Genomic DNA, 24,328 nt, shown 5'->3' with positions numbered 1-24,328 from the left:
ACAAAGTCACAACAAAAGTTATTTCATTACAATTCAACATAAAAACCAGGTCTAGATTGAACTCTATTACAGTCACCCAGTGGCAAGGAGCACTTCCTTTTTAACCGGCAGAAACTTTAAATCAAATTTGTTGTTCCCAAAAGATAAATCTCAAACAATCTTTATTTGTATAGAGCCAATTCATATCGTGTCTAGACCCAACATTAATCCACCATGATCACAGCACTAAAGCAAGGAAAGACCTTCTTTAAGAGGCAGAACCCTCGAGCAGAACCAGACTCATGTTGATCAGCCATCTGCAATGACTGTGTTGGCCTTGGAAAGTGGTGAAGAGGGAGATAAAGAAAGAAAGAAAGAAACGGATGGAAAGAGACAAATAAATTAACTGTAATGACAACAATGAATAAAAGATTCATGACAATGACAATAATAATGGTAAAAGTATGTGTAGTAATAGCAGTAACAGCTAAGTATGATAATCAAATGATCAGTCTAATATTAACATTAGCAACTATGATGATAATGAAATGGGTAGGACTGATTATGTTCATTATAGCCGTTGAAGTCGAGCAGCTTTTAGATTCTCATTAATGTTTATAATGATGGAATAGACGTCAGGCTGAGCAGCACGCCGTGCACATCCACAATCCAGAGCAACCTACAAGACAAGGAAGCTCAGGAGCTCCCAGGAGGATGTATGGTTATTAACTCAAGTGGTACATGAAGATTTACACATAGAGAGGGAGAGGGAGAGAAGATGAGTCCAATGATACTCTTTATATCGTGGGGCATGAGTATACACTGTAAAATCACTAAGAACAAAACAAAAAAAAAGCAAAGAAAAAATCTGAAGTAGGAGCTGGGGCTGCTACATGTTTTAGGTGCAGATGTACAGACGCAGACTAGTGAGAACCATAGTGCGCAACAGATACAGCAAGAGAACCAATGTGAAGCATTTCTATTACCTGTATATCAAAACTGTAGTTTTACACTTACTGATGTATAAAAGAACAAAATGCCTTTTTAAAATGTATTGTTGTATTTTGTGTATTTGTGTCTGATGATTCACTGTGTGTGAGCTGACGCTTCATCACTCTGGCATCCTGCCGCATAACTACCAAAGTGTGAGAGCAGTTAAACAGGCTCAGGCATCCTGTCTGCAAAAGTAAATGATGGGTTCAGGTTTTACCGTTGGTGTTAATTTGCTGCACACACACACACACACACACACACACACACATTTTAAACCTGCATGAACAGTGCAGCTGCAGAAGTGGAGGGTAAGAGACAATAGGAGAGGTGGCGAGAATAATTTTTCAGTCATTGTTTTAATGCAAAGCTCCCTGGAAGCTGCTCTCATTTTTGACAAAGGCTTGCTTTAAAGCATGGTAAAAACAATTCTCTCCTGACACTGACACATCCATCTGTCAGAGTGTTTTGCATAAGCTCCATCTTATCCCCCTTTTCCGTCTTTCCTTCCCTCTTCCTTCCTTTCAGTACTTTACCCTGCAGAAATCCCGGACGAGGTTTCTCCTCCCCTCAATCTTCAACCTCTTGTATGCTTCCCACTTTCACTCTCCAAGTACTTCTCTTAAGCCCTCCCACTCCTTCCCTTTAAACCCTTGAAACAATTTCAACTAGGTAGACCAAAGTCTCATCCTGGACACACATTCAGATGGAGGATCAGAAGAGGCTCCTGGTCCCATTGTTTGCTCTGCTCTGTGTCTACACTCCAGGTACTTCTTCATGTTTATGTCTCTACCTGTTTGTTACTGTAAGAGAAGGCATTTATTGAGAAACTGTCTGCAGTGTGTGGAGCTGAGGGATGCAGTGGTTTTAAACACCTGGAAAACGGACAGACGTTTTTCCGATACGGTGGGCTGCTGGTGATCTTCCGCTGTCGCCCTGGATACAAGCTCCATGGATACCAAACCAACAGCTGTGTGTCTGGGCACTGGTCGCGGGAAACTCCAGTATGTGTTGGTGAGGAGATTCCTTCCTGAGCATGTTCTGTAAAACTTTTATTAGGATTCCTGCTTTTTGTTGATAGATGCACTTGGAGGATTACGTTCCTTTTTTTCTTGACTTTAGTTGAAGTGTTTTTTTATTTGGCTTTTATCAAAGAATATCTCATACTTGATAGGAAATGATCAAAGAACACAAAAGTCCCTGGTCAAACCTAAACCTGTTGTCACTTCCCATGATATTCTCCCCCTCCTTCAGGATCTGGTTGTTCCGACCCAGGGCCGCTCAGCCATGGCACGAGCAGCATGAATGAGGACCGCTCATGGGCTGTGTTCAGCTGCGATAGTGGCTTTCGACTACACGGACCTCCAACGTTGTACTGCAAGGGCCACATCTGGAACAGTACAAAGCCTGTCTGCAGAGGTGCAAAAGAAAAAATCTCACCTATTCATGCATAAGTTTGACATTTAAGAAAATACAGTCATTGTTTTCTTTACGACACTCTTAAATGTGGAGCTAGCTGCTACTTAGCTTAGCATAAAAACAGGAAAGTATAAGCTTTGTCTTTGTTGCAAAAGCCAAAAAATCCATTTACAAACCTCAAGTTCAAAATAAGGGGTGGAAAATGTTTGACTAGTGATGGATGGGCTGGTTCTGGACAGGTAGCAGTGACTTCCTGGTTTCTACTTTTGTCACATGGAGTAAAAAAGAGTTTATATTGTGTTTTTTTCTACTTTGGGTTTTGTATTAAATTCATGCAATCTTTATTTCAATCTTGAAGAATTAAAAAATATGCTCTAATTAGTGTAAGCCTTAGAATCATTTTCTAGCGCAGTTTTGCAACTATAGAGCTTATAAGCTAACGGTGCCGCCGGATTTCTATCCCTTTGTGCTAAGCTAAGCTAAGCTAAATGTCTGCTTCTTGCAGCAACATTCCTTTGTTAATGTAAAATTGGAAAGGATCATCTTATCTAACTCTCACAATGAATTGAATAAGTGTAAAAATGCCAAAGTATTCCTTTTAAATTAGATAATGTTGCAGTTGTTTTAACAGTCCTATACTTTTTTTTCTGTCAAACAGCAGTATATAGGCAAAGCATTTAAACATACTCAAACTAGAATTATCTTTAAACATGTTTAAAGGTTTTAATTTACAAAAAGACTCGCCTTGCTTTGCCCTAAACTTTTTCCCTTTTCTCCTCGTTAGAGTCCGACATGATGAGCTCGGTTTTAGGTGTTAATATACGAAAGCCAAACATCCAACACCAGATTCTTCAGGCTGCTGTAGTTCTGAAGACGCAGCAACAATCACACTACAACACTATGGCTAATACTGCCTCTAAAGAAGCAAACCTCAATATTGGCCAATTGCCTCACATGCCATCAGTGTCCAACAATCAGAGGGTTCAACTGGCTCATTCAAAAGTCCAAGTGCAGGAGCAAAATCTGCTTCAGAACTTAAAATTCAAAGATGGATTTCAGACGACTCATCATGAGGTTGAACTTCAGGTGACGAACGAAGTAGAAGGACCAGGAACTGAAATTAAGGGAGATATCTCAGAGGAAAAAAAATTCAAGGAAAAAGCGGAAAAGTTAGACAAAATAACTCAATTGTTTGCCTCCAAATCATATCTCTCTACTACTGTCTCATCGGAGCTATCATTAGTGGCTGTAACAGAACAGTCAGTATCTACTTCACCATCATTTTCAACAGTTCAGACACCAGCCATAACTGCTTTCACAAATACTCATTTAAAGAATATGCTCCCAGTTGTGGCGTTCTCCCCAACTCCATATCTTAACCACACACAATCTGCTCTTCCTGGGCCTGGCAGAGAAAACCCCCTCTCATATGGTGATCATGGCATCGACTTGGATCTTTTTTCTCCCTTTGAAGTAGTAACAGACACTTTGCAAACTGAAGACCAACAGACTGAAACCAGCTCTGAGTATCCGCTTTTATCCCAGTCTGGATCTCCAGATGACAAAGTCCTCACAGAGACTTCAACTATTACTCTTACTACTATTTTAGTTTCTAGTAGTTCTGCCTCCACGTCATCCTCTGCTTTATCAGCGCTCTCCAAATCAGACACAGTTTCCTCCTTTTCTACCCAAACTTCCACAACCCTCAGCTCCACCCAGTCCAAAATGAAGACACAACCATCAAACACCTCCACAACCACTGAGCAAAGATCTAACTGGACTGAATACAACAACCTTATGCCGACTGCTACCTCCAAACCACCTCTGCCTGTACTGAACCGAATCAGACGACCTGTCTGCCCGTACCCACCTGTACCTGCTCATGGTACCTTCTACTTCCGTAATGTGGAGAATCCAGGTCCCAGAGAGTACAGACACTACATCCAGTATGCTTGTTATCCTGGTTTTACCCTGGCTCATGGAGACGTACACAGCTACTGTCATCAGGGCAGGTGGAGCGGAATCACACCTGTTTGTCTGGGTTGGTGATGTTGCTGCTTGATAAACATTATTGATGCCTAATTTAATCTGAAAAGGCTGCAGCCGATAACATACTTCATTCCTACTGGGATTCATTTTGAAGATTTTACTTGTGTTATTAGCGATTGCAGCTTACTTATCTTATTTTTTATCGTGTCTTTATTTTTTCTTTTACTTCCAGAAGCTTTTTTGAGGCTTTAACATTATACCAGAGATACATCAGTTTTAATCAAGTGTCTTGTGTGTTTTTGATTTAGTGACATCAGTATGTCTGCGATACAGATCATCACAATGTGCAAAATATGATTTTGAACATGAAAAATGATCTCACCTCTTGATGAGACTCAGTCTCTGCAGTTGTGCTGATTTTAAAAAAAGCAGCATCTAATGTGTCAAACCTCTTTCCAATCAGCTAAAACACTCTGAAAGTCAGCATATTTAAATGTTAGTTCTCTTGTAGACTTGTCGTATTTGAAACAACCTTTATGCATGTTGTTTCCCCTGAACTGATCGATTGTTGCTGTTTGTCTCCAGAGTTGACACCATGTTCAGTTAATAATGGAGGCTGTTCCCAGCTGTGCTCTCACTCCCAGCTGTACAACCAGAGCTCCAAACAGACCCAGACCAGAACTGAGTGTCACTGCAGACCTGGATTCACTCTGCTGGATGACGGGCGAACATGTCGAGGTGAGCACACTGATTTTTTTTTTAGTTCTTTCCCCACAGACTGCTACATTCCCCCTGAATCCTCTGTGGACCCCCTGCTCTCTTCCTAATAACAACACAGCAGCACTGAGGCGTGTTACAGCACAACAGGGACACACTGCTTCACGTGTGTTTTATGTGTTTGATGTTCCACGACTCACTGACGAGCAGAAGTGAGCTGTGAAATCTATGGCTGCATCTTCGGGTATATTTTCACAGGTTACACGTGGCTGCTCACACACAACCTATTATTTTTTAGAGGCATCAGTGGATGGTGTACATACATTTTTTTTAAAACTGTGTTATTATCATCAGTGTGTACTCTGAGCGATCGTCCTGTTCAGGCAATAGTGGTTTGACTGATTACAGGTTAGTTTTAGCCTGAAAATTACACTTCAATAAAGAAGACTTGAAGGATTCCAGTCTGTTCAGAAATGTTGCGTCTCTTTTGGTTCTTAGTTCAAAAGATGTTATTTCTACTGAACCCAGATTTGTGGTTTCTAAACGTAGAGATGTGTCAGAAAATATGGAGAAAAGATTAGATGAATAGCTTTTCTCTATTAACCGAGGGTAAAGCTGATATACAAGCTTGCTGAGTCCTCCCTGCACATCCTTCTTTCCTGTCTCTGAAGAACAGGACGTCGGAAGAAAACGTCTGCGCTCTGGTTTGCTCATTAAAAGGCCCAAACAGAGAGCAAACATGGAGACACATCAATGAGGCTTCAGATTCCTGCTTGATTCAGAGCGACAGGGGAGCCAACCACCTTTCATCTGCTGCTCTTTTCTTTCATCTCTTTGCAGCCTGGATTGTGTGTTTCTGTCAGATTGATGACATTGTTTTGGTGTGTGTGTGTGTGTGTGTGTGTGTGTGTGTGTAGATGTTGATGAGTGCATGGAGCAGCAACACCAGTGTCAGCAGAGATGCAACAACACATTTGGTTCCTTCAAGTGCAGCTGTGATGACGGTTATCACGCAGCTCCTGACCAAATCTCCTGCACAGGTGTGTGTTGCATGTGTTCATGCGTTTGTCTGTTTATGTCATTAGCATCAGTCAACAAAGTGTTTTACTACCTCACTTCCTGTCTTTCCAGATGTGGATGAGTGCCTGCTTCCTGCAGCTGTCACTGGCTGTGCGTTCGGCTGTGTGAACACTCCCGGAAGTTTCCACTGTCAGTGTCCTGTAGGATACGTCCTCCAGACTGCAGACAGACTCTGCAAAGGTTTGAGGACACTCACTTAACAACACTGTGAGCCGTGCAATGCTCCTTTACGCCATGCTAGAAGCAAGGATGGTTATATCATTCTACATTTTCATCCGTCTGAAATATCCAAACATCTGCTTGATGGACAGATGTTCCAAAGTTGGTAAACACCTTCATGTTTCCGAGATGATGAATCCTAATCTCATTGCTAACCCCTAGTCTTTTCATTAAATGCCACTTCGAGGTTTCCATGAGGTTGGGAGTAAAAATAATTCTGGGCAATTTTATTCCATTTATTGTTAGACATTTTACTTCTTTCGTGTTGTTCTGGTTCAAAACATATAATTGCGTTACATTTCTGTAACTTAAAAAATAGCACAGAGTATTTCTAACACTCAAAAAACATTCGACTTCTTCTCAGTTCCTTTGCCCCTTTAATTATGTGACAATACAATATACAATACTACACGGGAATAATGAATAAAACAGAAAAGGTGGAAACTCAAGCCTGTTATCGCCTTCTTTCCTCATTGCTTGTTCTTATATAGATATAGACGAGTGTGCTGTTAATCAGGGTCTGGGACCATGTATGGAGCAGTGCCTCAACACGCCTGGATCATACCGATGCTCCTGCCCATATGGACTCATCTTAGACAGAAACGGACGCAGCTGCATCCCCGAGTGTCCGCCTGGCTACAAGAGCCAACAGACAACAACACCTGCGAATACAACAACACTAGTTCTTAGGGAGGAGTGTGAAGGTAAGCGTGAAGATAAAGAAGAATCCTTCAGTTCTGTCAAAAAGTCTGAGCTTCCTTTGTTGTGTCCACACACAGATATCAACGAGTGCCTGGAGGAGGACAGGTGTGGGTGGCAGTGTGTCAACGTGCCAGGCTCGTACAACTGCATCTGCCCCAGAGGATACACACTGCAGGGAGACGGGCGACGCTGTAAGGGTCAGTGGGGTTATAAACACACACATACACACATACACAGACACAGACAATGCATGTTATACACATACACACATGGTGTTAAGTATGTGTAATATTTTAGTAAAGAAACAATGGCAGTAAGCTTTTCTTGAAACTAAGGTTTGTTATTTTATCTTTTTTTTAAATGTCATTAATTTGGATTACCTCAGGCCACACACACTGCAGCTCTAAGGAGCATTTAACTTATACATTGTAGAAGTTAACTATTAAAAATGTTTTTTTTTTTTAAATCAATGGATTCTGGGGCTGGAGGCGTTAATTTAATGTAGGCCAAAGTCTTTAGCTGTTTAATGCTAACAGAGATTTTAAAAAGTGAAAATTATTAAAGGTTAGGCTTCTCCTTTTCCTAAATAAAATGGTTTCTATAATGTTGTATACTAAGCCCCGTTCTAAAACCTGTCTTTTCCTTCCTCTCCCTTAGACGTTAACGAGTGCAATCGGAAGAACGGAGGGTGCTCCCACCTGTGTGTGAACCAAAAAGGTGGCTATAAATGTGCCTGTCCAGCCTCCCATCGCCTCTCCCCCTTCAGCTGGAAGAAATGTCTGCTGAGGACAACAGCGAACACTGCTGGCTGAGCAGGAAACCACCTCAAATTATAAACAATATTTAGTCCCACCCATAGAGCAACAAGTAGAGCTCTGATATTCTGATATACTGTTGTGTGTTGGTAGGAATCTGGCCAATCAGAGCAGGTGCCTAGATTAGTAATCAGACAGATGACACATCATCATCCAAACATTTTATTATATGAGAAAAATGTATTAAAATCATATTTCTATGTTGCATATGAGGTTCAGCTGTGTTATCAAAATAAAACAAGTTTTAGAAAATAGAACAGGGACCAACATGATATACTGTTAAAAAAAGAAAATATATTTTAATATCTTAATTATTTTGTTAGTTTAATGAATCAGACATCAAAGAGTTAATGATTTAATTATATTATTAAATATATTGACATTATATATACTTCAAAACAAAAGCACAAAGATACAATTGATTTAAACTTCCTTTTTTTTCTGTCGCTTGTCTTATAAACACGTCCAGTCAAGTTTACTGTATGACACACTAACAAAGACCCTCTGCAACATACTGCCACCCTCTGTGGTACTTTACAAACATCTCGTCACTTCATTCTCAACACATAAACCATGCAAACACTGTACATATAATCACTGTATCAGTATATTTACCAACTATGTCACAGTATTAATGCTGAAATCAATCCCAAGGGAAAGAAATCCCAAATAAGTTATCTTCACTCCACATTAATAATATAACCTTCAATATATTGAGGTGCATGCTTATCAGTAGGAAAAACCTTGGTATAGCATTCAACCACAGACGGATGGATTAATTATTCAAACACATAGAATATACACAAAGAAAAATCTGGATCATGTTCCCAAACAGGTTAATTTTAATACAACGCAACAAAAAGTAAGTATGAGTTCTGAATTATAGAAAACCTGGGAGCTATCAGATGAAACGTTTTGTCAATTCATATGTACAAATTCAACATTTGTAGATAAATATATATGTATATAAATAAAGTTAATTAAGATCTCAAATTGGTTTTAAAATGTATTATTTTCCCCACATATTTCTGTCAGCCTCATAGAACAATAAATTATCCGATTAAAAAATTCAAATAAAAGTACAATGAACTGCTCTGAATGCAGTAATTCAATTATAAAAATGTTAACTGATATCATCCAGGCTTAGTAAATTCTTAAAACATAACATTAACCAGACTCGTCTGTTGATTAAATATTCTCACACACAACATCACAGCACAGAGATCTTCTTATAGTTATAATAAGTTACATGAAATGCATGTCAGTAGGTCACCTGGAAACGTACAATAAGCAGCATGTTCAAGTAAAAATATACCCAGACTCTTAAAGAAAAATAAATGCTCATGTAGTAGTTTCTAAACAGCTGCCTGGCTATGGTTGTCTATCAGTATATTAGCGCTACAGAGTTTTTTGGAGCGGTTTGAACCCTAAGAGAACATTTTTAAGGAGCTGTGCTCTCTTTGCCCTTCATGAGAAAAAAAAAACGTCTATTGAAGGTGTTCTCACTGCATCAAGCAGCTGGAACATGGCAGGAAGTCCTGGACATAAGTGATCGACGCCTTGGAGAGATAGGTCATAGTACCATAGCTGCCACTGGGGGCGCTATCGTAGAAAAAGTTGCAGATTCCCGTCGCAGGATCCTTCTCAAGGAAATAATCACTGGCACTGTGTGATTTCTAGAGAGAAAACAGGTAGAAGAGAGTGAGCTCTGGTGACACAGACATCCTCTCAAACAAACATGTATCTCTTTTGATTTTTGACAGCTGAGAGAGACAGGGAATGTGGGGAGGAGAGAGTGGGGTAGACCTGTATTAAAGGGCAGAGGCTGGGAGTGAAACTTGTGGTCAATACAAGCAGGACTCCAGCCTCTGTACATGCAGCGCCTGCCCTACTGACTGAGCTTAACCAGCGCCCCCGAAAAATGTATAAGATGTAGTACCTGGTCATTGAGGAACAAGTCATTGGCCAAATGCAGGATGCGGTCCACATGAATAATTCCTCCGATACTTTCAACATCCACATCAGCCACGAGACCGAGAACCATTATAGTCTCCACCAGCAACTGCCGGTACTCTGGTTGAGGGACATGGTTCAGGACTGACTCCACCTGCACCGCAAACTTGATCTCTCCTGCTGTCATCTACACAGAAAACACAGAATTCAGAAACCCAAAAAACAAAAAAAACACACACACAAATTGGAAATCAAGCTGCAGTTTCTGCACGATGCTACCTCTCGTGTGGTAGAAGAAGGCAGAACATATCCGTCAAGGGACAGGCCGTGGCACTTCTGCAGGATGGTCCAGACCTTCTGGTAGAAGCCCACTGGTACTCTGTTGATGGCCCCGTCCAGCCTGCGTCTCCTCAGCCACTGGCCCTGCCTCTCCTCCCAGTGAAGCTGTCCGTCACCTGGACCAGTTCCGACGGGGGACAGGATCCCACTGGGCGTGGAGGGGCTGCTGCAACGCTGTGATGGGGGAAACCAAAAGATACAGTTCAAACCCATTGAGTGGAACACTTTTCCTTTTTTCAACCTTACCTTCATGTGAATTAAATGTGTTCCTTAATGTAAACTGTACACTTGTCTGTGCTCTACAGGAAAGCTCTCTTCAATATGACTCTGTTCAGCTTACTCTACCCTCCCCTCCTGGAACGTATCACAAAAATATAAAGAACGTATCATTGGTAAAGTTGATTCAGAGCAACTAGAAATATCTTCTTTTAAATTACAATAATTCTTCTTCTTTTTCAAAATGTGGTTCCTGTAATAAATCTCGACTCTCAGCAGACTTTTCTTCAGACTTCACCATTGTGCCATCAGTGACAACCGATCACTTTAGCTTTATGCACGGATAAGACCCCAAACTGGACCTGTAAGAACACTTTTCTGTGTAAATGGTAAATGGACTTGAGCTTGTATAGCCCTTTTCTAGTCTTCTGACTACTCAGTTGAGAGACGAACCACCTCTACCACCTGAGCCACAGCCGCCCACAAAAAAAAAAGCAAGTTCCCTTTAAAGAGACTGATTAACTGACCTAGGTCTAAAAGGATAAGGTATGTCCCCTCAGGTATTATATTAGATCATTAGATCTAAAACCGCTAAGGTAAACAGATCCTTTTTCACGAGACTCAGGTAACTGACAGGAGAAACAAATGTAAGCTTTGTCAATACCATAACAGAAACATGTAATATATAGACAGATGATATAGATATCTAGCACAGCTCTCATCTCTCTCTTTCTCTTTCACTGAAATGACCGTTTTAACACTCACCTATAGTTACCAGTACATGTAATTACTCATGCACAATAACAGCATGCTGTACCACACTTGGTAAACAAGACACTTGTAGTGCAGGACAAAGCTGGTGCTTCTGTGTGATTAAGTGTTGGAAAAAATTACTCAAAAAAACAAATTTCTGTGTTGCATGTTTAACTTCAGCCTGATATAGCTTATGCCTTCATGACTCGTTCTTCTTGTACACATAAATCAGTTATAACACTGACATTGCTCCCATAGTGAGTCAACGGGTCAGCTGAATTTAATTTAAATAGCACATATTTGTAAATTTGCCTTTAATGGCTACATATTCTGTTCAAGTTCAGTTCTACAAAATCCACCAGAAACTCAAACAGGAAACAGAAGCAGAGAAACGAGCAACAGAAGACGTGGATCTCCTGAAAAATGTAGTTTTTTAAAGAATAAACTAAACCACTCATACGTACTGCAATAGAAGAAAATGTCACAGTAGTATTGTCTTTGTCTGTCTGCTTCTCTGACACTGGATTTCTATGGCACGGGCACAGTCCATATCAGGTTTTGGTTACACAGGTTTCAATGTTAATGAGATGGATTCAACATTGGTTTGATTTCTCTTAAAATATTTTATGACAGCAATAAGACTAACAAACACCAGCTTTGTCCTTCATTTGTGCTGAAAACATGCAATCGTTTAGCTTCTACAGAAATAATGACATCTGAATGGTTTATGGAGAGTCTGCTGAGCACATTCAATCTTTCTAGCTACGGCAAACCCCAGGAGGACAAACCAAGGTTAATTTGAAGCAGATGAAGTGAAATGGTTTACCGTGGAGCGAGGAGAGGTGACTGTGCTATTCAGGGAAAGGCCGCCACTGAAGATCTACATATGAGGATGAATGACAGAGAACAGTTTGAGATGGTTCAAATGGTTCTTCATAGCACAGTTCATAATGTTCCCGGAGATGTTTCATCTGTACGATGTCCAGTCTTTACAAACAACATGAATGATCCCTGGACAAAACGAACAATGTTGATCCTTGTTGAACTGCTGTCATGAGGTGAGTCATAGAGATAACAATGAGCAATGAGAGTCTACCATCAGTAGAGGGCAGCGTGGCTCATGATAAAACATTAAGAGGCGGCGACCGGTTAATGAAAAGTTGGCAGTTTGATTGATTAGACTGACGTTAGGAATAATAACATGCTCGATATTATCAAACTCAACCCACACTGAGAGGCCGAGAGCCATCCAGCTGCAACCAAAACAAGAACACTGTTATTATTGGTTAAAGATACATTATAAAAGATAGATAGATAGATAGACAGACAGACAGACAGACAGACAGACAGACAGACAGACAGACAGACAGACAGACAGACAGACAGATAGACAGACAGACAGACAGACAGACAGACAGACAGACAGACAGACAGACAGACAGACAGATAGACAGACAGACAGACAGACAGACAGACAGACAGACCTGTTTTATCTCACTCTTCAGCTTGTGTATTCCTGATCGTTCATTCTTGGTTGCTCCCGTGTGGCCCAGTTCATGGATGGAGATGGCAGGACTAGTGGCTGTTGACTGGATTGGACGCACTGACGAACACAGGCAGAATAAATCAAATAAACAAGTCAAACATCTTGTATTCAATTTATGGTTGCAGTGCCATCATCTCTGATTTTCTGAACCACAAATGCATTTGACCTTATTGGAAAATAAACCAGGCAAGCAGACAGAAGTAGGACTATGAGTGGGGATATCGTTTTCCCAGACAGAGTCATAACTTTGCCAACATCTACTGAATTACAAAGGTATGCTGACCTAAACATAAAATAGAAATGAAGGCTGCAGTGAATGTTTGAATATTTTTGGAGATATTTTGTTAAACATGTTAAAAGTTTTAGACAACCAAATACATGGCTTGCTGATGGAAAAGTTAAAAGATCACTAGACTCAAAATACATTGTCCTGAAAGCCTGAATATCCGTTCAAGATTTAGTGAGAACCCAACAAGTAGATGGAGATATTTCCCGTGATAAATGAAAGCATTGACGTGTGGGTTTAGGTAAAGTCAGAGTTTTATTATGTTCAATTCAAAATGCCTTATTGATTCTTTTTTTCATTTCTCCTCTCTCCAAACAAAGGATACTTTGATTGAGCATAGACATGCACTGTGAAGACAAGAACAAACGAAGAATAAAAGATTTTAAAAAAACTCACTGCTCCTCTCCACCCCAAACTCTTTGCCGCTGAGGATGTGATGCAGCAGGTTTTTCATGCCAGAAGGACTCAGGCTCATCAAGCTCTCAGAGGCCTCCTCCCCTGCAAAAGTCACAGAATGTTTGACTTGTAATTCTGATGATCATTTATTTTTATCTACAGCAGTGTGTGTGTGTGTATAAGCTTGTTTGCTTTCCCTACCCGAGCAGTGCAGGCTGCGAGCCAGCTCAGTGGCCATCACTTGCATGATGAGTCCGATCCTAAGCCGCAGCATGTCCCCAAACAGAGCCGGCTGGGAGCGCACATACATGGCTAGATAGACCATGATTTCCTGAATTACAAACACACACACAGTTCACAGCTGGAAGACAAGTGTCTGAAAGTGTCCTAAAGCTGGCCAGCAATGGAAGATTTACCTGAGTGAGCACAGCTATACTGATGTCCTGACCGCTGGCTTCATAGATGAGACTGTTTAACTCCTCAGGAGGAAGAGGACTGAGGAGAAACAGTGAGGAGGAAAAGCTTGATAATTCAATAAATCCTACAAAAGAAATCTGTTTTTGTTGACAATAACTTTGACTTACACTGTGATGACTCTTTCTCTGGGCTCAGGAGGAAGACCTACAGTCAGCTGCTTGTGATGGGAGATCAGATCTGTGCAGGCCTGAGGAAAGCATCGAATAGGATAGAATTCAAATGATTGAAATCTCATTATTTGTCGATTCTGTCGAGGTCACTGTCTTCACCTTCTCGTAAGTCACGACGAGGTCAGTGATTAAGCAGATATCACTATCTAAAGTGTTCGTAAAATAAATATTTAGATTTGAAATGATAAATCGAGCCCTTATCCACATGTAGTGTTTTCCAAATAAGTTATGTTGAATAAGCGGATGTGGATATTATTCAACGTTTTGCAAAAATCTTTGGACTTTTTTACAGTTAATGTGGAACGAGGTTGTCTTTGTATCCATCAGTATTCAAGGTCATGATAGAGATACATGGGCAAAAAAAACACCCCAGAGTTCTTTGCTTCTTCTGAAAACCTGGATGCCATCATGGAATTGGAAACGTACAAATTTGCAAGGCCGATTTTTTAAATCAGGTGATTGAATGAATTAAGGAGAGAGATAATCGTATTCTGCACATCAGCATATAAACAGGTATAATTGTGGAGTATTTATTTTTATAAGCCATGTACAAAGCTTAGTAGGAGATTTTTTTTCTAACATCTGTATATTTCTGTGGATGCTAAAATAGCTGGGTAATGATGAAGTTCTTCTAATGGCCAAAAGATGGTTTTAGAGTCTTTCTTCATTAAGATACGTGATATTTTGAGACTATCTGTTTTTGTGATCATCTCAGACTGGTTGGCAACAAGCTTTTTTTTTATTAGGGTTACATTTAAGGAAGTCTTCTTACTGACCTCAGCGAGGACCTCCACTCTCTTGCGTAGTATTCCAGAGATGTATCGAATGAGACCCCACTCTTTTGAGGCTCCAGCTTCTACATACAGCTCCTCCAGCAGAGAACGTACGCTGACCCCGCCCTGCCCGGGACCTGACAACTCCACCAGCCAATCAGCTCCTCTGGTGAACAGAAGAAGACACAGGACAGGTCATTATAAAATCACTTAAAATCAGCTGTGTGTGAGAAGTTTTTTTTATTTTTCCGTACTTCATTATGTAAAGGATGTAGAGTATGTCGGCCTGGTCCTGCAGAGTCGGACACTCCTTCAGCTGCCTCACCAACGCTACGAAGTCTGTGTTGCCCTGAGAGTCTCGAGGCAGGTGCAGATCAGCAGCACTGTGGGGCTTGTGAGGGAAGTCTGTGTTTTAGACAACTGTGCTTCAGAATAATACTGAAGTCAGAAGAAAACCGGCTGCTTGGAAGGATCTGTGTACCTACCTTGTGCTGCTTTACATTTGAGCTCTGCTGATAATGAGGAACCCCAAGAAGATTAAGAGACCTGCGGTGTTTGCTCTTAACAGGAGTCACAGGTAGATACATGGAAGACTCTGAACAACACACACACACACACACACACACACAAATTAAAACAAAATATTACCAAATCACATAACAATCTCTTACAGAATCTTCTTATTCATTTTGGCATGGGCTTAAATGGTTAAACATGATTTGAATTGTCCTTTTTATACCCTGCTGATGTATTTTCTATACTTTGTAGTTGACCAACACAATGGGCTTTAACTTCTCAGCACCAGATGTGAAAGAACAAGAAGAATGAGAGGTTTTACATTTGGTTACAAATCTAGCAGTTCGATCATTGCCATAACATGTCACAACAGTTGCAAGTATAGGGATGTTGCAACTTCAGATTTAAAAACTCAGATACGCTGAGAAATCTGGTGAGATTGAGTTCTCCATTGAGTTGTGTTGGACTGCATTATAACACAAACTCAGCCATATCTCTAAGCTGCATCATTTCTACTTTAAAACGTTATCTTTACATGAACTTAATAATAGTCAACACTATGAAAAGAAGCACTGGTTCAAGAGTGAACAGACTAGATCATGTTGTTTGAAATAGCTCACTGGGTATGTTTATGCCCTTGACCTGGGCCATAAAAGATAGGATGTCTCTGGTTGTGTGTTCAGCACTGAAGACGTGGTGCTGCCCCCTCTGGATGGGAGGTAGATGGCACTTTATGGTGGTGCTGTGTAGGAGCTGGGTGAGGTACTGGTCGAACACGTCTTTTGAGCCCTCTGCAGTTGAAAAAAATGAGCTCCATTACTCTCAGTTTCACTCACTTAATCACACATTACAAACAGGACAAAAACATCATTCAATGATGAATACCTGAGGGCCCGTATTTGCTATATTCCTCTCCATATTCATCATCATCATCCTCCTCATCCTCCAGGAGGCTGTCATCAGTCCCTTCATCCAGGAAGCTGAGGCGAGTGTGGAAAGAAGTCGTCTTGAAACTGGAGAGGTCTGACATCTGCACCCTGTAGGTACATTTAAACAACATAAAATTACATCATGCTTTGGAAGTGTCTCTTCACTGCATTTGTATCATGTAAGAGGAGAAAACAGACCTCGCTCCGGCAAAATATCCATCTTGAAGTTTTCTGAGGGTTGCTAAAATACATGGATCAATAGCATCTCCGTCTTCATCTAGACAAAAAGAGTAAATAAGTTGTGTTCTCTGAAACATTATTAGACAAAAGGTCAACATGGAGTATGGATGAGATTTCTGCAAGCTGTTGGGATATAAAATAAAATGCTACTTGAGGTCAAACACCAGAAGGTTTCTGTCATCAAAACTCCAGAGCTTTACCCAGCATGCTGCGGGTGATGGGGAAAGTGAGTGTGGGTCGTCCTGTCATCCTCCAGCAGGAAGAGAGATAGGCCAGCTCTGTCCGTAACATCTCTACAATCATCTGATTGTCCAGAGCCAGGTAGAAATGATGCTGATCCAGAAACTGGACAGTGAGCACAGAGAAGGAGAAAAGAGGGACAGAAAAGAAATAATCAATCAAAGTAATTATTAATGAATTCTTCCTTTCTTCTTCATCTTGATTATGATCCTCGCAGTAAGTTTTACCTGTGGTATGAATATATAAAAGCGATTTCGGATCTCGTAGAACTTGGACGTTCCCAGAACTCTGATGTGTCTGTACGGCCTCCCACTCAAATTCAGTTTCTTGCAGTTACCTGGACAATCACATCAGAAGTTAGTCTTGTTGGTTAAACCCAACCTGTTGACATAAGGAACTAGTGCGTAGACCCTGTTTACCCAGTCTGACGTAGACATGGCTCAGGATGCGGGCAGGCATGACCCTGATTGGCAGAACCTCCGACATCGTCTGCACATTGATCCCATGATCACTTAATAACTCCTGGATCTCTTCGGACTCTGCGAGAACACAAACTGACACACAGAGAAAAAGAAAAGGAAGAAAATCTGTACAATAAACAACACACCGAACATGTTAGAAATGAAGTCTTTTACATTCTTGATGTCCAAAAGCCAATCTGAGTTAAAGTAAAGCTGTGGCTGATGGAAGTCTGACAACACAGGGTCACACATGAGTAAGGTATATATAAACAGCTCCTTAATAGAGGATCAGTCTTGTTGTTTTAGCACCAAGAGGAGCAAGGTATAAAATGCAACACTCAAACAAGATTTTACATTTTTTCCCCATAAGTGGTAAAGATTTACTAACAGGGAACACCCATACACCAAAGTGTTGTTTCCATAGTATAAAAGCCCTTACAGCCTCCCAGGGGTCTTATCCAGGGTCTTCCTGGCAGTTATTATTGAATATCAGGTTTTCTGGAATTCAATGCAACTTCGGGGGTCATGTTTCATGAAACTAGTAAAATGATCACTAACCTTGCACCACAACATCTGGCTTGAAGTTTGTAGAGAATCTCCTGTTGAGAGGATCGATCTCCCCTGGTGCTAAAAAACCCTTTTAAGGAAAAAAGTGGCACCAAGAGACTTAATTAAGGTAATGGTAATGCTTCATGGTAATTGTATTGCTTACAAAAACACGTTATATATAAATATATATATATATATACGTATGTCTGTGTGTCATTGTCTACCGCAGACATATCAAAGGAAGCAGTGTTTATTTTTACACAAACTAAAATCAATTCTACAATTCACTTAGCATTCCATTAGCAAATCAATGTTACTTGTTCCTGATTTGTGGCATATAAAGAGGTAAAAAAATAGCTGTCCAGTTACACATTTTCTATTGGTGCTCGAACAACAGCCCGGAGACTACCTCTGCTAAAAGGCATCCCAAAATGTAGAGCGACTGTCCCCACATGTGTGGCAGCTGCCCCATGGCCACTCTGTCCACTGAGTGAGGATTGCTGTACTCCTCCTCCACCTGGAAAGACAAAAACATGTTCTCAATCTAATGTTTTATACGATACAAAGGTACAGCGATCCAGATGTAATAAGCACTTCACACATACTACTGTATTACTGCTGTCAAAGAATATCGTCAGTCAAACAGGAAAGTAAAGAGCTGAAAGATGCAGGTTGTTTTATGCTATCAGTATGTAGAAAATAAATAAATAATACAGGCTGGAAACAAAAAGATTAAATATATATTTAAAACAACAAAACGAGACAAAAGATCAGATACATGAGAGGGGAAATGGAAATAAAAGACTTAATAAGGCTGCACACCAGCTGAGCTGTGCTTGGAACTGAGAGCTAGCGTCAGGATGCTAACATGCTAACAGTGATAATGCAAGTTCAGTTGAATGTTGAGTTTATATTAGGGTGTTCTCATTCTGACATGCACTGGTTAGCACAAACATTAAATGAAGCAAAGGCTGATGGGAATACAATTTATTTTTCAAGTATTTATACAAAAACATTTGGGACTAATTTTAACCCTTTGACTTGCTGTTAGCATGGTAGAAAAGAGAAACATGTAACAAGATTGAGATGAGAGAAAATGTGGATTTTTTTTTCCTTTTCAGATGGACGTGGGATACCTTGTCATGCGGTACAGAATAAAGTTCAGGCAGAAGTTTGATGCCGTTTTTCCCTCTGATCAAAATGCCCTCCAGCGCCTCACGGTACTCCTGCACCTGTAAAGAGCACACAGACGTTTGTTCAACATTACAGCTGCATTACCCTTCTTCTAAGACTGGCTCCTATACTGTGCTCAGAAGTTAGTAACCACATATGCAACATAGTGATTGTTTTTTTATTACCTGCACTTGATCTCCAGAAAAGATACCATCAAGGATGAGATAGGTCCAGAACACAGGCCACTCACACTCAATGTTTTCAAACAGCTTCAGCTCAGCAGGATCGTAGTGCAGCCGGGACGGGTCCTAATGAGACAAGGAAAGACAGCAGAACTCTCAAGCTCAAACTATACAACACAAAATGATCTTGTTCATAGGGGAAATTTAACACTGCCCAAATGCCCACAATAAGAATAATGAAAATCCTACCTCTTTAGGACAGCGATATCCATCCCTGATGAAGCGGCAGCAGCCATAGCGACCCTTAAATGACACCAAAAAAGTGGACATTTTTTTATGCAGAGTGATTGGATGCATGTATGAAAAGGGAAAAGCATCCATATCAATTACACTGTGTGGTGTTTCCCTTCAGATTCATTCACAACAATTGATTTGTGTGCTCAGACTGTACCTGCAGTTTACTTATGATTTCTGACTTAGTGATAGCCACCAGTTCAGCATCCTCAACAGCGAAAGCAGGAAAGGATATAACAGACAGAAGACCAGCGTCTATCTCCTTTGAAGTTGAAGCTCTCGGCAGCATGGAGCACAGGATGGACTGCGGGAGAAGCACACAGACGTGTCAGAGGAAGAATGAAGAGCGGAGACGATGCTGAGGTGGATGGAGATAACGCCAACAGTACCTGACAGTGTTCAACTTCATCAGGTTGAACATGGATGACTGACTTCGGGCCCCCATGGGCACCAAAAAGATCAAGCTCATCGATGGCTTCCAGCGCTGCCTGTAACCAAATCAACCTCACATTCATGCACTAATAACATTTAAACCCCACTTACTTACTCAGGGTTTAGTACATAATAAATACAAATAAAAAGAATCTCTGGCTTCTTTACCTTAGCAATTCCTATAGAGCTGCCATTGAGCTCAGGGATACCTTGGTTGGTCTTGTCACCTCGCTCCCACATCCCGTAATCCTATAGGGTGGAAAAATGATGACATCATTCATTACCAAAATGTACAGCCTTTAAGAAACCGCCTTTTCACTACTTCTCCTTTATGAAAGAAAAGAGGTACTTTACTCAGGTGGAAGCTGGGATTACTGGTCCAGAACTCAAAGGTTTTTCTACTTTAGTCAAAAGACCCATGAACCGAAACAAAGTTTGTAAACCACTATATGAAAAGCAACGGCTGTTTAATTTGGTAAACGACAATGATCTGAAACTCAACCTTAGAAACAAAAGGTGATGCAACACAGAATACACACACAATAACTCTTGAACTCCTTAAGCTCTGAAAATGTCACTCACCGCTACTTTGTAGGCCGCCTCGATGTAGAAGACCAAGTTCTGGATAAAAGCCACCTCATCCAGGTTAGAGATGATACGAAGACCTGTGTGATAACAGAACACACTCAAGGATCTGCTTGACAGAAGGGAATGTAACAAAGCAAGGGGCACTGCTCCTCTTTCTGATACAGGTCTCCAGAAATGGTCAAATCAATAACTACACGGGTTGTCTAGATACTATCAACAGAATTTATGTAAAATAACATGAAAACAAATTCTTGAGTCTGTTACTTTAGGGACACACAAAATCATAAAAATGATGATAAAAGTAGCATAGTAGTTCATAAAATATATAGACCACTCTGGATCACGTGTGTACCTGAGGCTGTCATCTGTGCCAGCATCAGCAGGTAGATGGATGTGGCGTCCACCTGGAGATGACCCCACTGGTCGTCTCCAACAACAGTGGCACAGGTGGGAGTATCATATTTAGCATGCAAGCAATCCTTTGTACTCTGGGTGTGTTTGAACTTCTCCACTTTGTCCACCTGAAGATACACAAACATGCAAATGAGCATACACAAAATACAAAAGTATTCGGGAGAAGGGAGATGATGCGCAAAGTGTCCCAACGCAGATGTTAATTTAAGATTGTGCAGTGACATGGGCAGCGTCTTCACCTTTAATGCTTCTTTTTATTAATTTGAGCAAAACACAGTTTCCTTCTCAAATACATGAACCCTTTTCAGGGTGAAATGTGGACATGGTAAACATTGATCTTCCTGCACAGATGATAAGAAAACATCATCACTGTCTCCTTCACATCGCAGAGGGTCTCAGGAGTCATTTCTTTAAGGTTTCTGATGATGGTATGTATCACAGCGGCAGAGGATGAATCCTCCCTGAGCACTGCAGGATTTTAACACTGCTGTGGATGTGGCATCTTCATCTTCACTCACAGGTGGAAGTTAAAAGCAATAACATCCCACTCTGTTACAGCAGTCACGCTTTAACGATCTCTTTGACTCACATACAGTACGTTTGTTTTTACAACCTGCCTACTGAACGTTCCCTGAGCTTAACATGCCTATGCAGACTATCAACAGAGACATGAGAAGCAAGTATGCATCACACAGGCTGGTAAATTACGCAAATAACCATCGTGTGGTTTCTCAAAAACAGGCGCATTGTTGTATAGTTCATATGTGTAACAAAAACGGACGTGTTAACACTTTATAAGATGACGGTTGTGTCTTACCTGTCTCATCATACATTGCAGCAGTCCCTGCATCAGTTTCACCACACTCTGCAAGAAAACAACATCGTCATCAGTCAATCATCAACAACAGCTGAGAGAGATGTTTTTAATCTGCTAATGTATTCTGAATAACACCTAATAAAACGCTGTATATGGAAAAATATGACATACATTGATAAAATGCAAATGCAAAAGTGTTATCTCATCTCATGACAATGTGATGTGACCCAAATCAAAAGCTAACTGTACCCACAATAACACGTAAAGCAAATAGTCCCTGTGTGTACACATTAACCCTCTCTCTGTGAAAAACACACCTGCTCCAGTTCGTAGGCCTTGGCCTTGTCTTCATCGCGGTCTGCGTTCTTGCGGTAGGCCATGCCCAGCCCCCACACGGCCAGGACACTGTACACATTATCCCTCACCCAGGCGTCCTTCTTCTGTGTGCTGGCGGGCAGAAGTCCTGTCACTGGGTTCTGAAACAAATACAGACACATACAGCAGGGCTCAATTGTTGTTTGATTTACAGTCGAACCTCTTGAACATATTTTCACTGACTAGCTTCTGTTATTCAGACAAGAGGAGGTCTGACATTAAATTAATTGTTTATAGGTTATATAAGCTTACTTAATTCAGCAAAGTATGCTGTTGGATGTCCTCTTGCTATCCTAATCTTTTTCCATGAATTCTACTTACTTAATTCATTCATTAAGAATCAAGATTATCATTATTTTTAAACATACATACGACTTAAAACTTGTATTTAATGAAAGGCTATTTTGGCAGTGTGTTGAAAATCCCCCTCCCCCCAACACAGACCCTGTGGAGCAGCTATACATGCATCAAAATTAACTACAAAATAGTTGCTTGATTAAATCAATCGATGTCATAATGAGTTAAAATGTCTTGCAGTACTTCAAATGTCTCTGTCAGTGAAGGTTGGTTTTATTTTAAGAAAGGCTGGTGTATTTATAATATCAATCATCATAATTTCTGTTACCCCCCCCCCCCCCCCCCCCCCACACACACACACACACACACACACACACACACTAAGCATATACTCTTGCACGTAAAGGCTTTGTAAGAATGTTGGCACAGTTTCAATCATCTGTCAACTCCCTGGGTCACAGCTTTAAACGTAGACAGCTGATGAGTGTGCCTCAATGTGAACTCAAGTGTTAATAGATAAAGGGGGCACAGAGTTAGCCTGCCCTGCGCCTTTTTCAGGGGATGAACTTTGCTCACAACTTGTTTATTTCTGTTCAGTTCAGTCTGGTTGAACATGAAGCTCTACAGGCCGGTAAACATCTGCAATTTTTACATGTTAGAAAGATACTTTCTAAAAACGAAACTGACTACAAGTGCTCTTTGAGAAACTTACATTTTACTTGTTTCCATTTTATGTAACGTTAAACTTCTTCTCCACTAAATTTCTGTAGAAAATATTGAAAATGTTTCTGCACCAAAAATCTATGAACGTTTTAGTGAACAGTTGCAGATTCGGGTTCTTTACTTTTGCTCAATATATTTTCTCAATCAAGTAGTTTTTGCTTGCGGCAGGATAGTCTGTGGCTTCATTAGTCCACATTCTTAAAAAGTTATTAACACACTTTTTTTTGGAAGAATGCAATTATTCTTCTGATCCGTTAAATCCCAAAGTTAATAAACATTGACCACTGCAAGGGGAAAACAAATGATTCTTGGTAAAATCCAAGTCAACAGAGTTTGGCTGAAAGAGGAGCTAATTCACCAAATACTTGGCTCATAGACTTTAGACCCTTCTGACCAAACACCATGTAGTAAGCGTGTTTTTTTTTCTTGAGTAACATATCTTATAAAGTGTAATCAATGGTGATGTTTCATTATACAATAAACTAGCCATTGATAAACTGTAACATATTAGCCACACCTTTACTACATGTAACATTATACTATATTACTGAATTCCCCCTCGTGGGATTAATAAAGGATAAATTATTATTATTAGGCTTACTGATAGATCAATATCAGGATCAAGTTAAATCATATCATACACATTATTCTGAAATGGGCCATGCTGCATAATAAGTACTTTTGAACATGTCATTTTAAATATATGCACATGAAAGTATCGTTCACTTGTTATAACATGACATTTTCTCCTGTATCCTGCTGTGTGTGTGTGTGTGTGTGGACTCTAGACTCACCTGGTGGCTCAGGATCGTCTCCTGAACCAGCCGGGCATATCCATCCAGCCTCACTCCTGAGTTACTGCGGCTCCTCATCCTCACTGATTACTGCTTGACACACAACACAACAAGTTTGTTTCTTAACAAGTACACAGCACGGAACGCTGTCTTCCTTTTCTTAAATATGACTAGGATACACATCGACTAAATCGCAGAGGTAGCTTTACTATGCAGGGATCCATCCTGTAAGTCCTGCAGCACAGATCTGAACTGACACCTTCTGCACAGGCTGCAGCTCTGCTAAAGCTGGCTAGTCGAATAACATCCGGATGTTTTTGACGTTACGTTGCACTCACAGCGTCATTTCACCCACACACAGCCAGATGTTCCGGTCTAACGACGACATGTTTAAAGTCAGACCTTACAGGTGTCAACACATGAGGTATCACCTGCAGAGATCCGCGTGAGGGGTATCTATTTACGTAAGTGTCCATCCGTTCTGA

General features: G+C 40.6%; 2 protein-coding genes across 5 annotated transcripts; one reads left to right on the top strand and one right to left on the bottom strand.

The window, feature by feature from the left end:
* Positions 1-1,208: 1,208 nt before the first annotated feature.
* On the top strand, positions 1,209-8,066 carry si:dkey-163f14.6 (uncharacterized). Its single transcript, XM_061034781.1, has 10 exons — positions 1,209-1,736; positions 1,810-1,983; positions 2,224-2,388; positions 3,173-4,429; positions 4,963-5,115; positions 6,012-6,134; positions 6,226-6,354; positions 6,885-7,097; positions 7,173-7,292; positions 7,753-8,066. The coding sequence occupies exons 1-10, from the start codon at positions 1,676-1,678 to the stop codon at positions 7,905-7,907; spliced, it is 2,550 nt and encodes an 849-aa protein (XP_060890764.1). The 5' UTR covers positions 1,209-1,675; the 3' UTR covers positions 7,908-8,066.
* Positions 8,060-24,328, bottom strand: phka2 (phosphorylase kinase, alpha 2 (liver)). 4 transcript variants are annotated; one of them, XM_061034754.1, is made up of 33 exons: positions 24,053-24,328; positions 23,844-23,936; positions 21,972-22,130; positions 21,655-21,702; positions 20,776-20,944; positions 20,418-20,500; positions 20,004-20,084; positions 19,793-19,891; positions 19,561-19,707; positions 19,359-19,412; positions 19,113-19,235; positions 18,891-18,986; positions 18,164-18,271; positions 17,764-17,842; positions 17,164-17,298; positions 16,972-17,081; positions 16,705-16,849; positions 16,463-16,541; positions 16,221-16,372; positions 15,956-16,126; positions 15,305-15,414; positions 15,074-15,210; positions 14,823-14,985; positions 13,984-14,063; positions 13,816-13,894; positions 13,601-13,730; positions 13,400-13,501; positions 12,656-12,774; positions 12,401-12,424; positions 11,998-12,051; positions 10,143-10,376; positions 9,850-10,050; positions 8,060-9,586 (listed from the first exon to the last, which is right to left on the bottom strand). In XM_061034754.1, the coding sequence occupies exons 2-33, from the start codon at positions 23,919-23,921 to the stop codon at positions 9,413-9,415; spliced, it is 3,723 nt and encodes a 1,240-aa protein (XP_060890737.1). In that variant the 5' UTR covers positions 23,922-23,936; positions 24,053-24,328; the 3' UTR covers positions 8,060-9,412. The 4 variants fall into 4 exon arrangements, with proteins under 4 accessions (XP_060890737.1, XP_060890728.1, XP_060890754.1 ...); XM_061034745.1 differs by having other exon boundaries at positions 23,844-23,933; XM_061034771.1 differs by lacking the exon at positions 11,998-12,051 and having other exon boundaries at positions 23,844-24,328.

The sequence above is a fragment of the Labrus mixtus genome, chromosome 1, assembly GCF_963584025.1.
Source record: "Labrus mixtus chromosome 1, fLabMix1.1, whole genome shotgun sequence".
Classification (NCBI taxonomy): Eukaryota; Metazoa; Chordata; class Actinopteri; order Labriformes; family Labridae; genus Labrus; species Labrus mixtus.
Note: the sequence above shows the minus strand (reverse complement) of the source record. Positions and strands in the feature narration are given on the sequence as shown.

Coding starts and splice junctions, on each gene's coding strand:
- phka2 (XM_061034754.1), bottom strand. CDS start 23,921: ATGAGGAGCCGCAGTAACTCAGGAGTGAGGCTGGATGGATATGCCCGG. Junction 16,127..16,220: donor TAGCAAATACGGGCCCTCAG/GTATTCATCATT, acceptor TTTCAACTGCAG/AGGGCTCAAAAGACGTGTTC. Junction 10,051..10,142: donor CTTCTTCTACCACACGAGAG/GTAGCATCGTGC, acceptor TTTTCTGTGTAG/ATGACAGCAGGAGAGATCAA.
- si:dkey-163f14.6 (XM_061034781.1), top strand. CDS start 1,676: ATGGAGGATCAGAAGAGGCTCCTGGTCCCATTGTTTGCTCTGCTCTGT. Junction 1,737..1,809: donor GCTCTGTGTCTACACTCCAG/GTACTTCTTCAT, acceptor AACTGTCTGCAG/TGTGTGGAGCTGAGGGATGC. Junction 6,355..6,884: donor TGCAGACAGACTCTGCAAAG/GTTTGAGGACAC, acceptor GTTCTTATATAG/ATATAGACGAGTGTGCTGTT.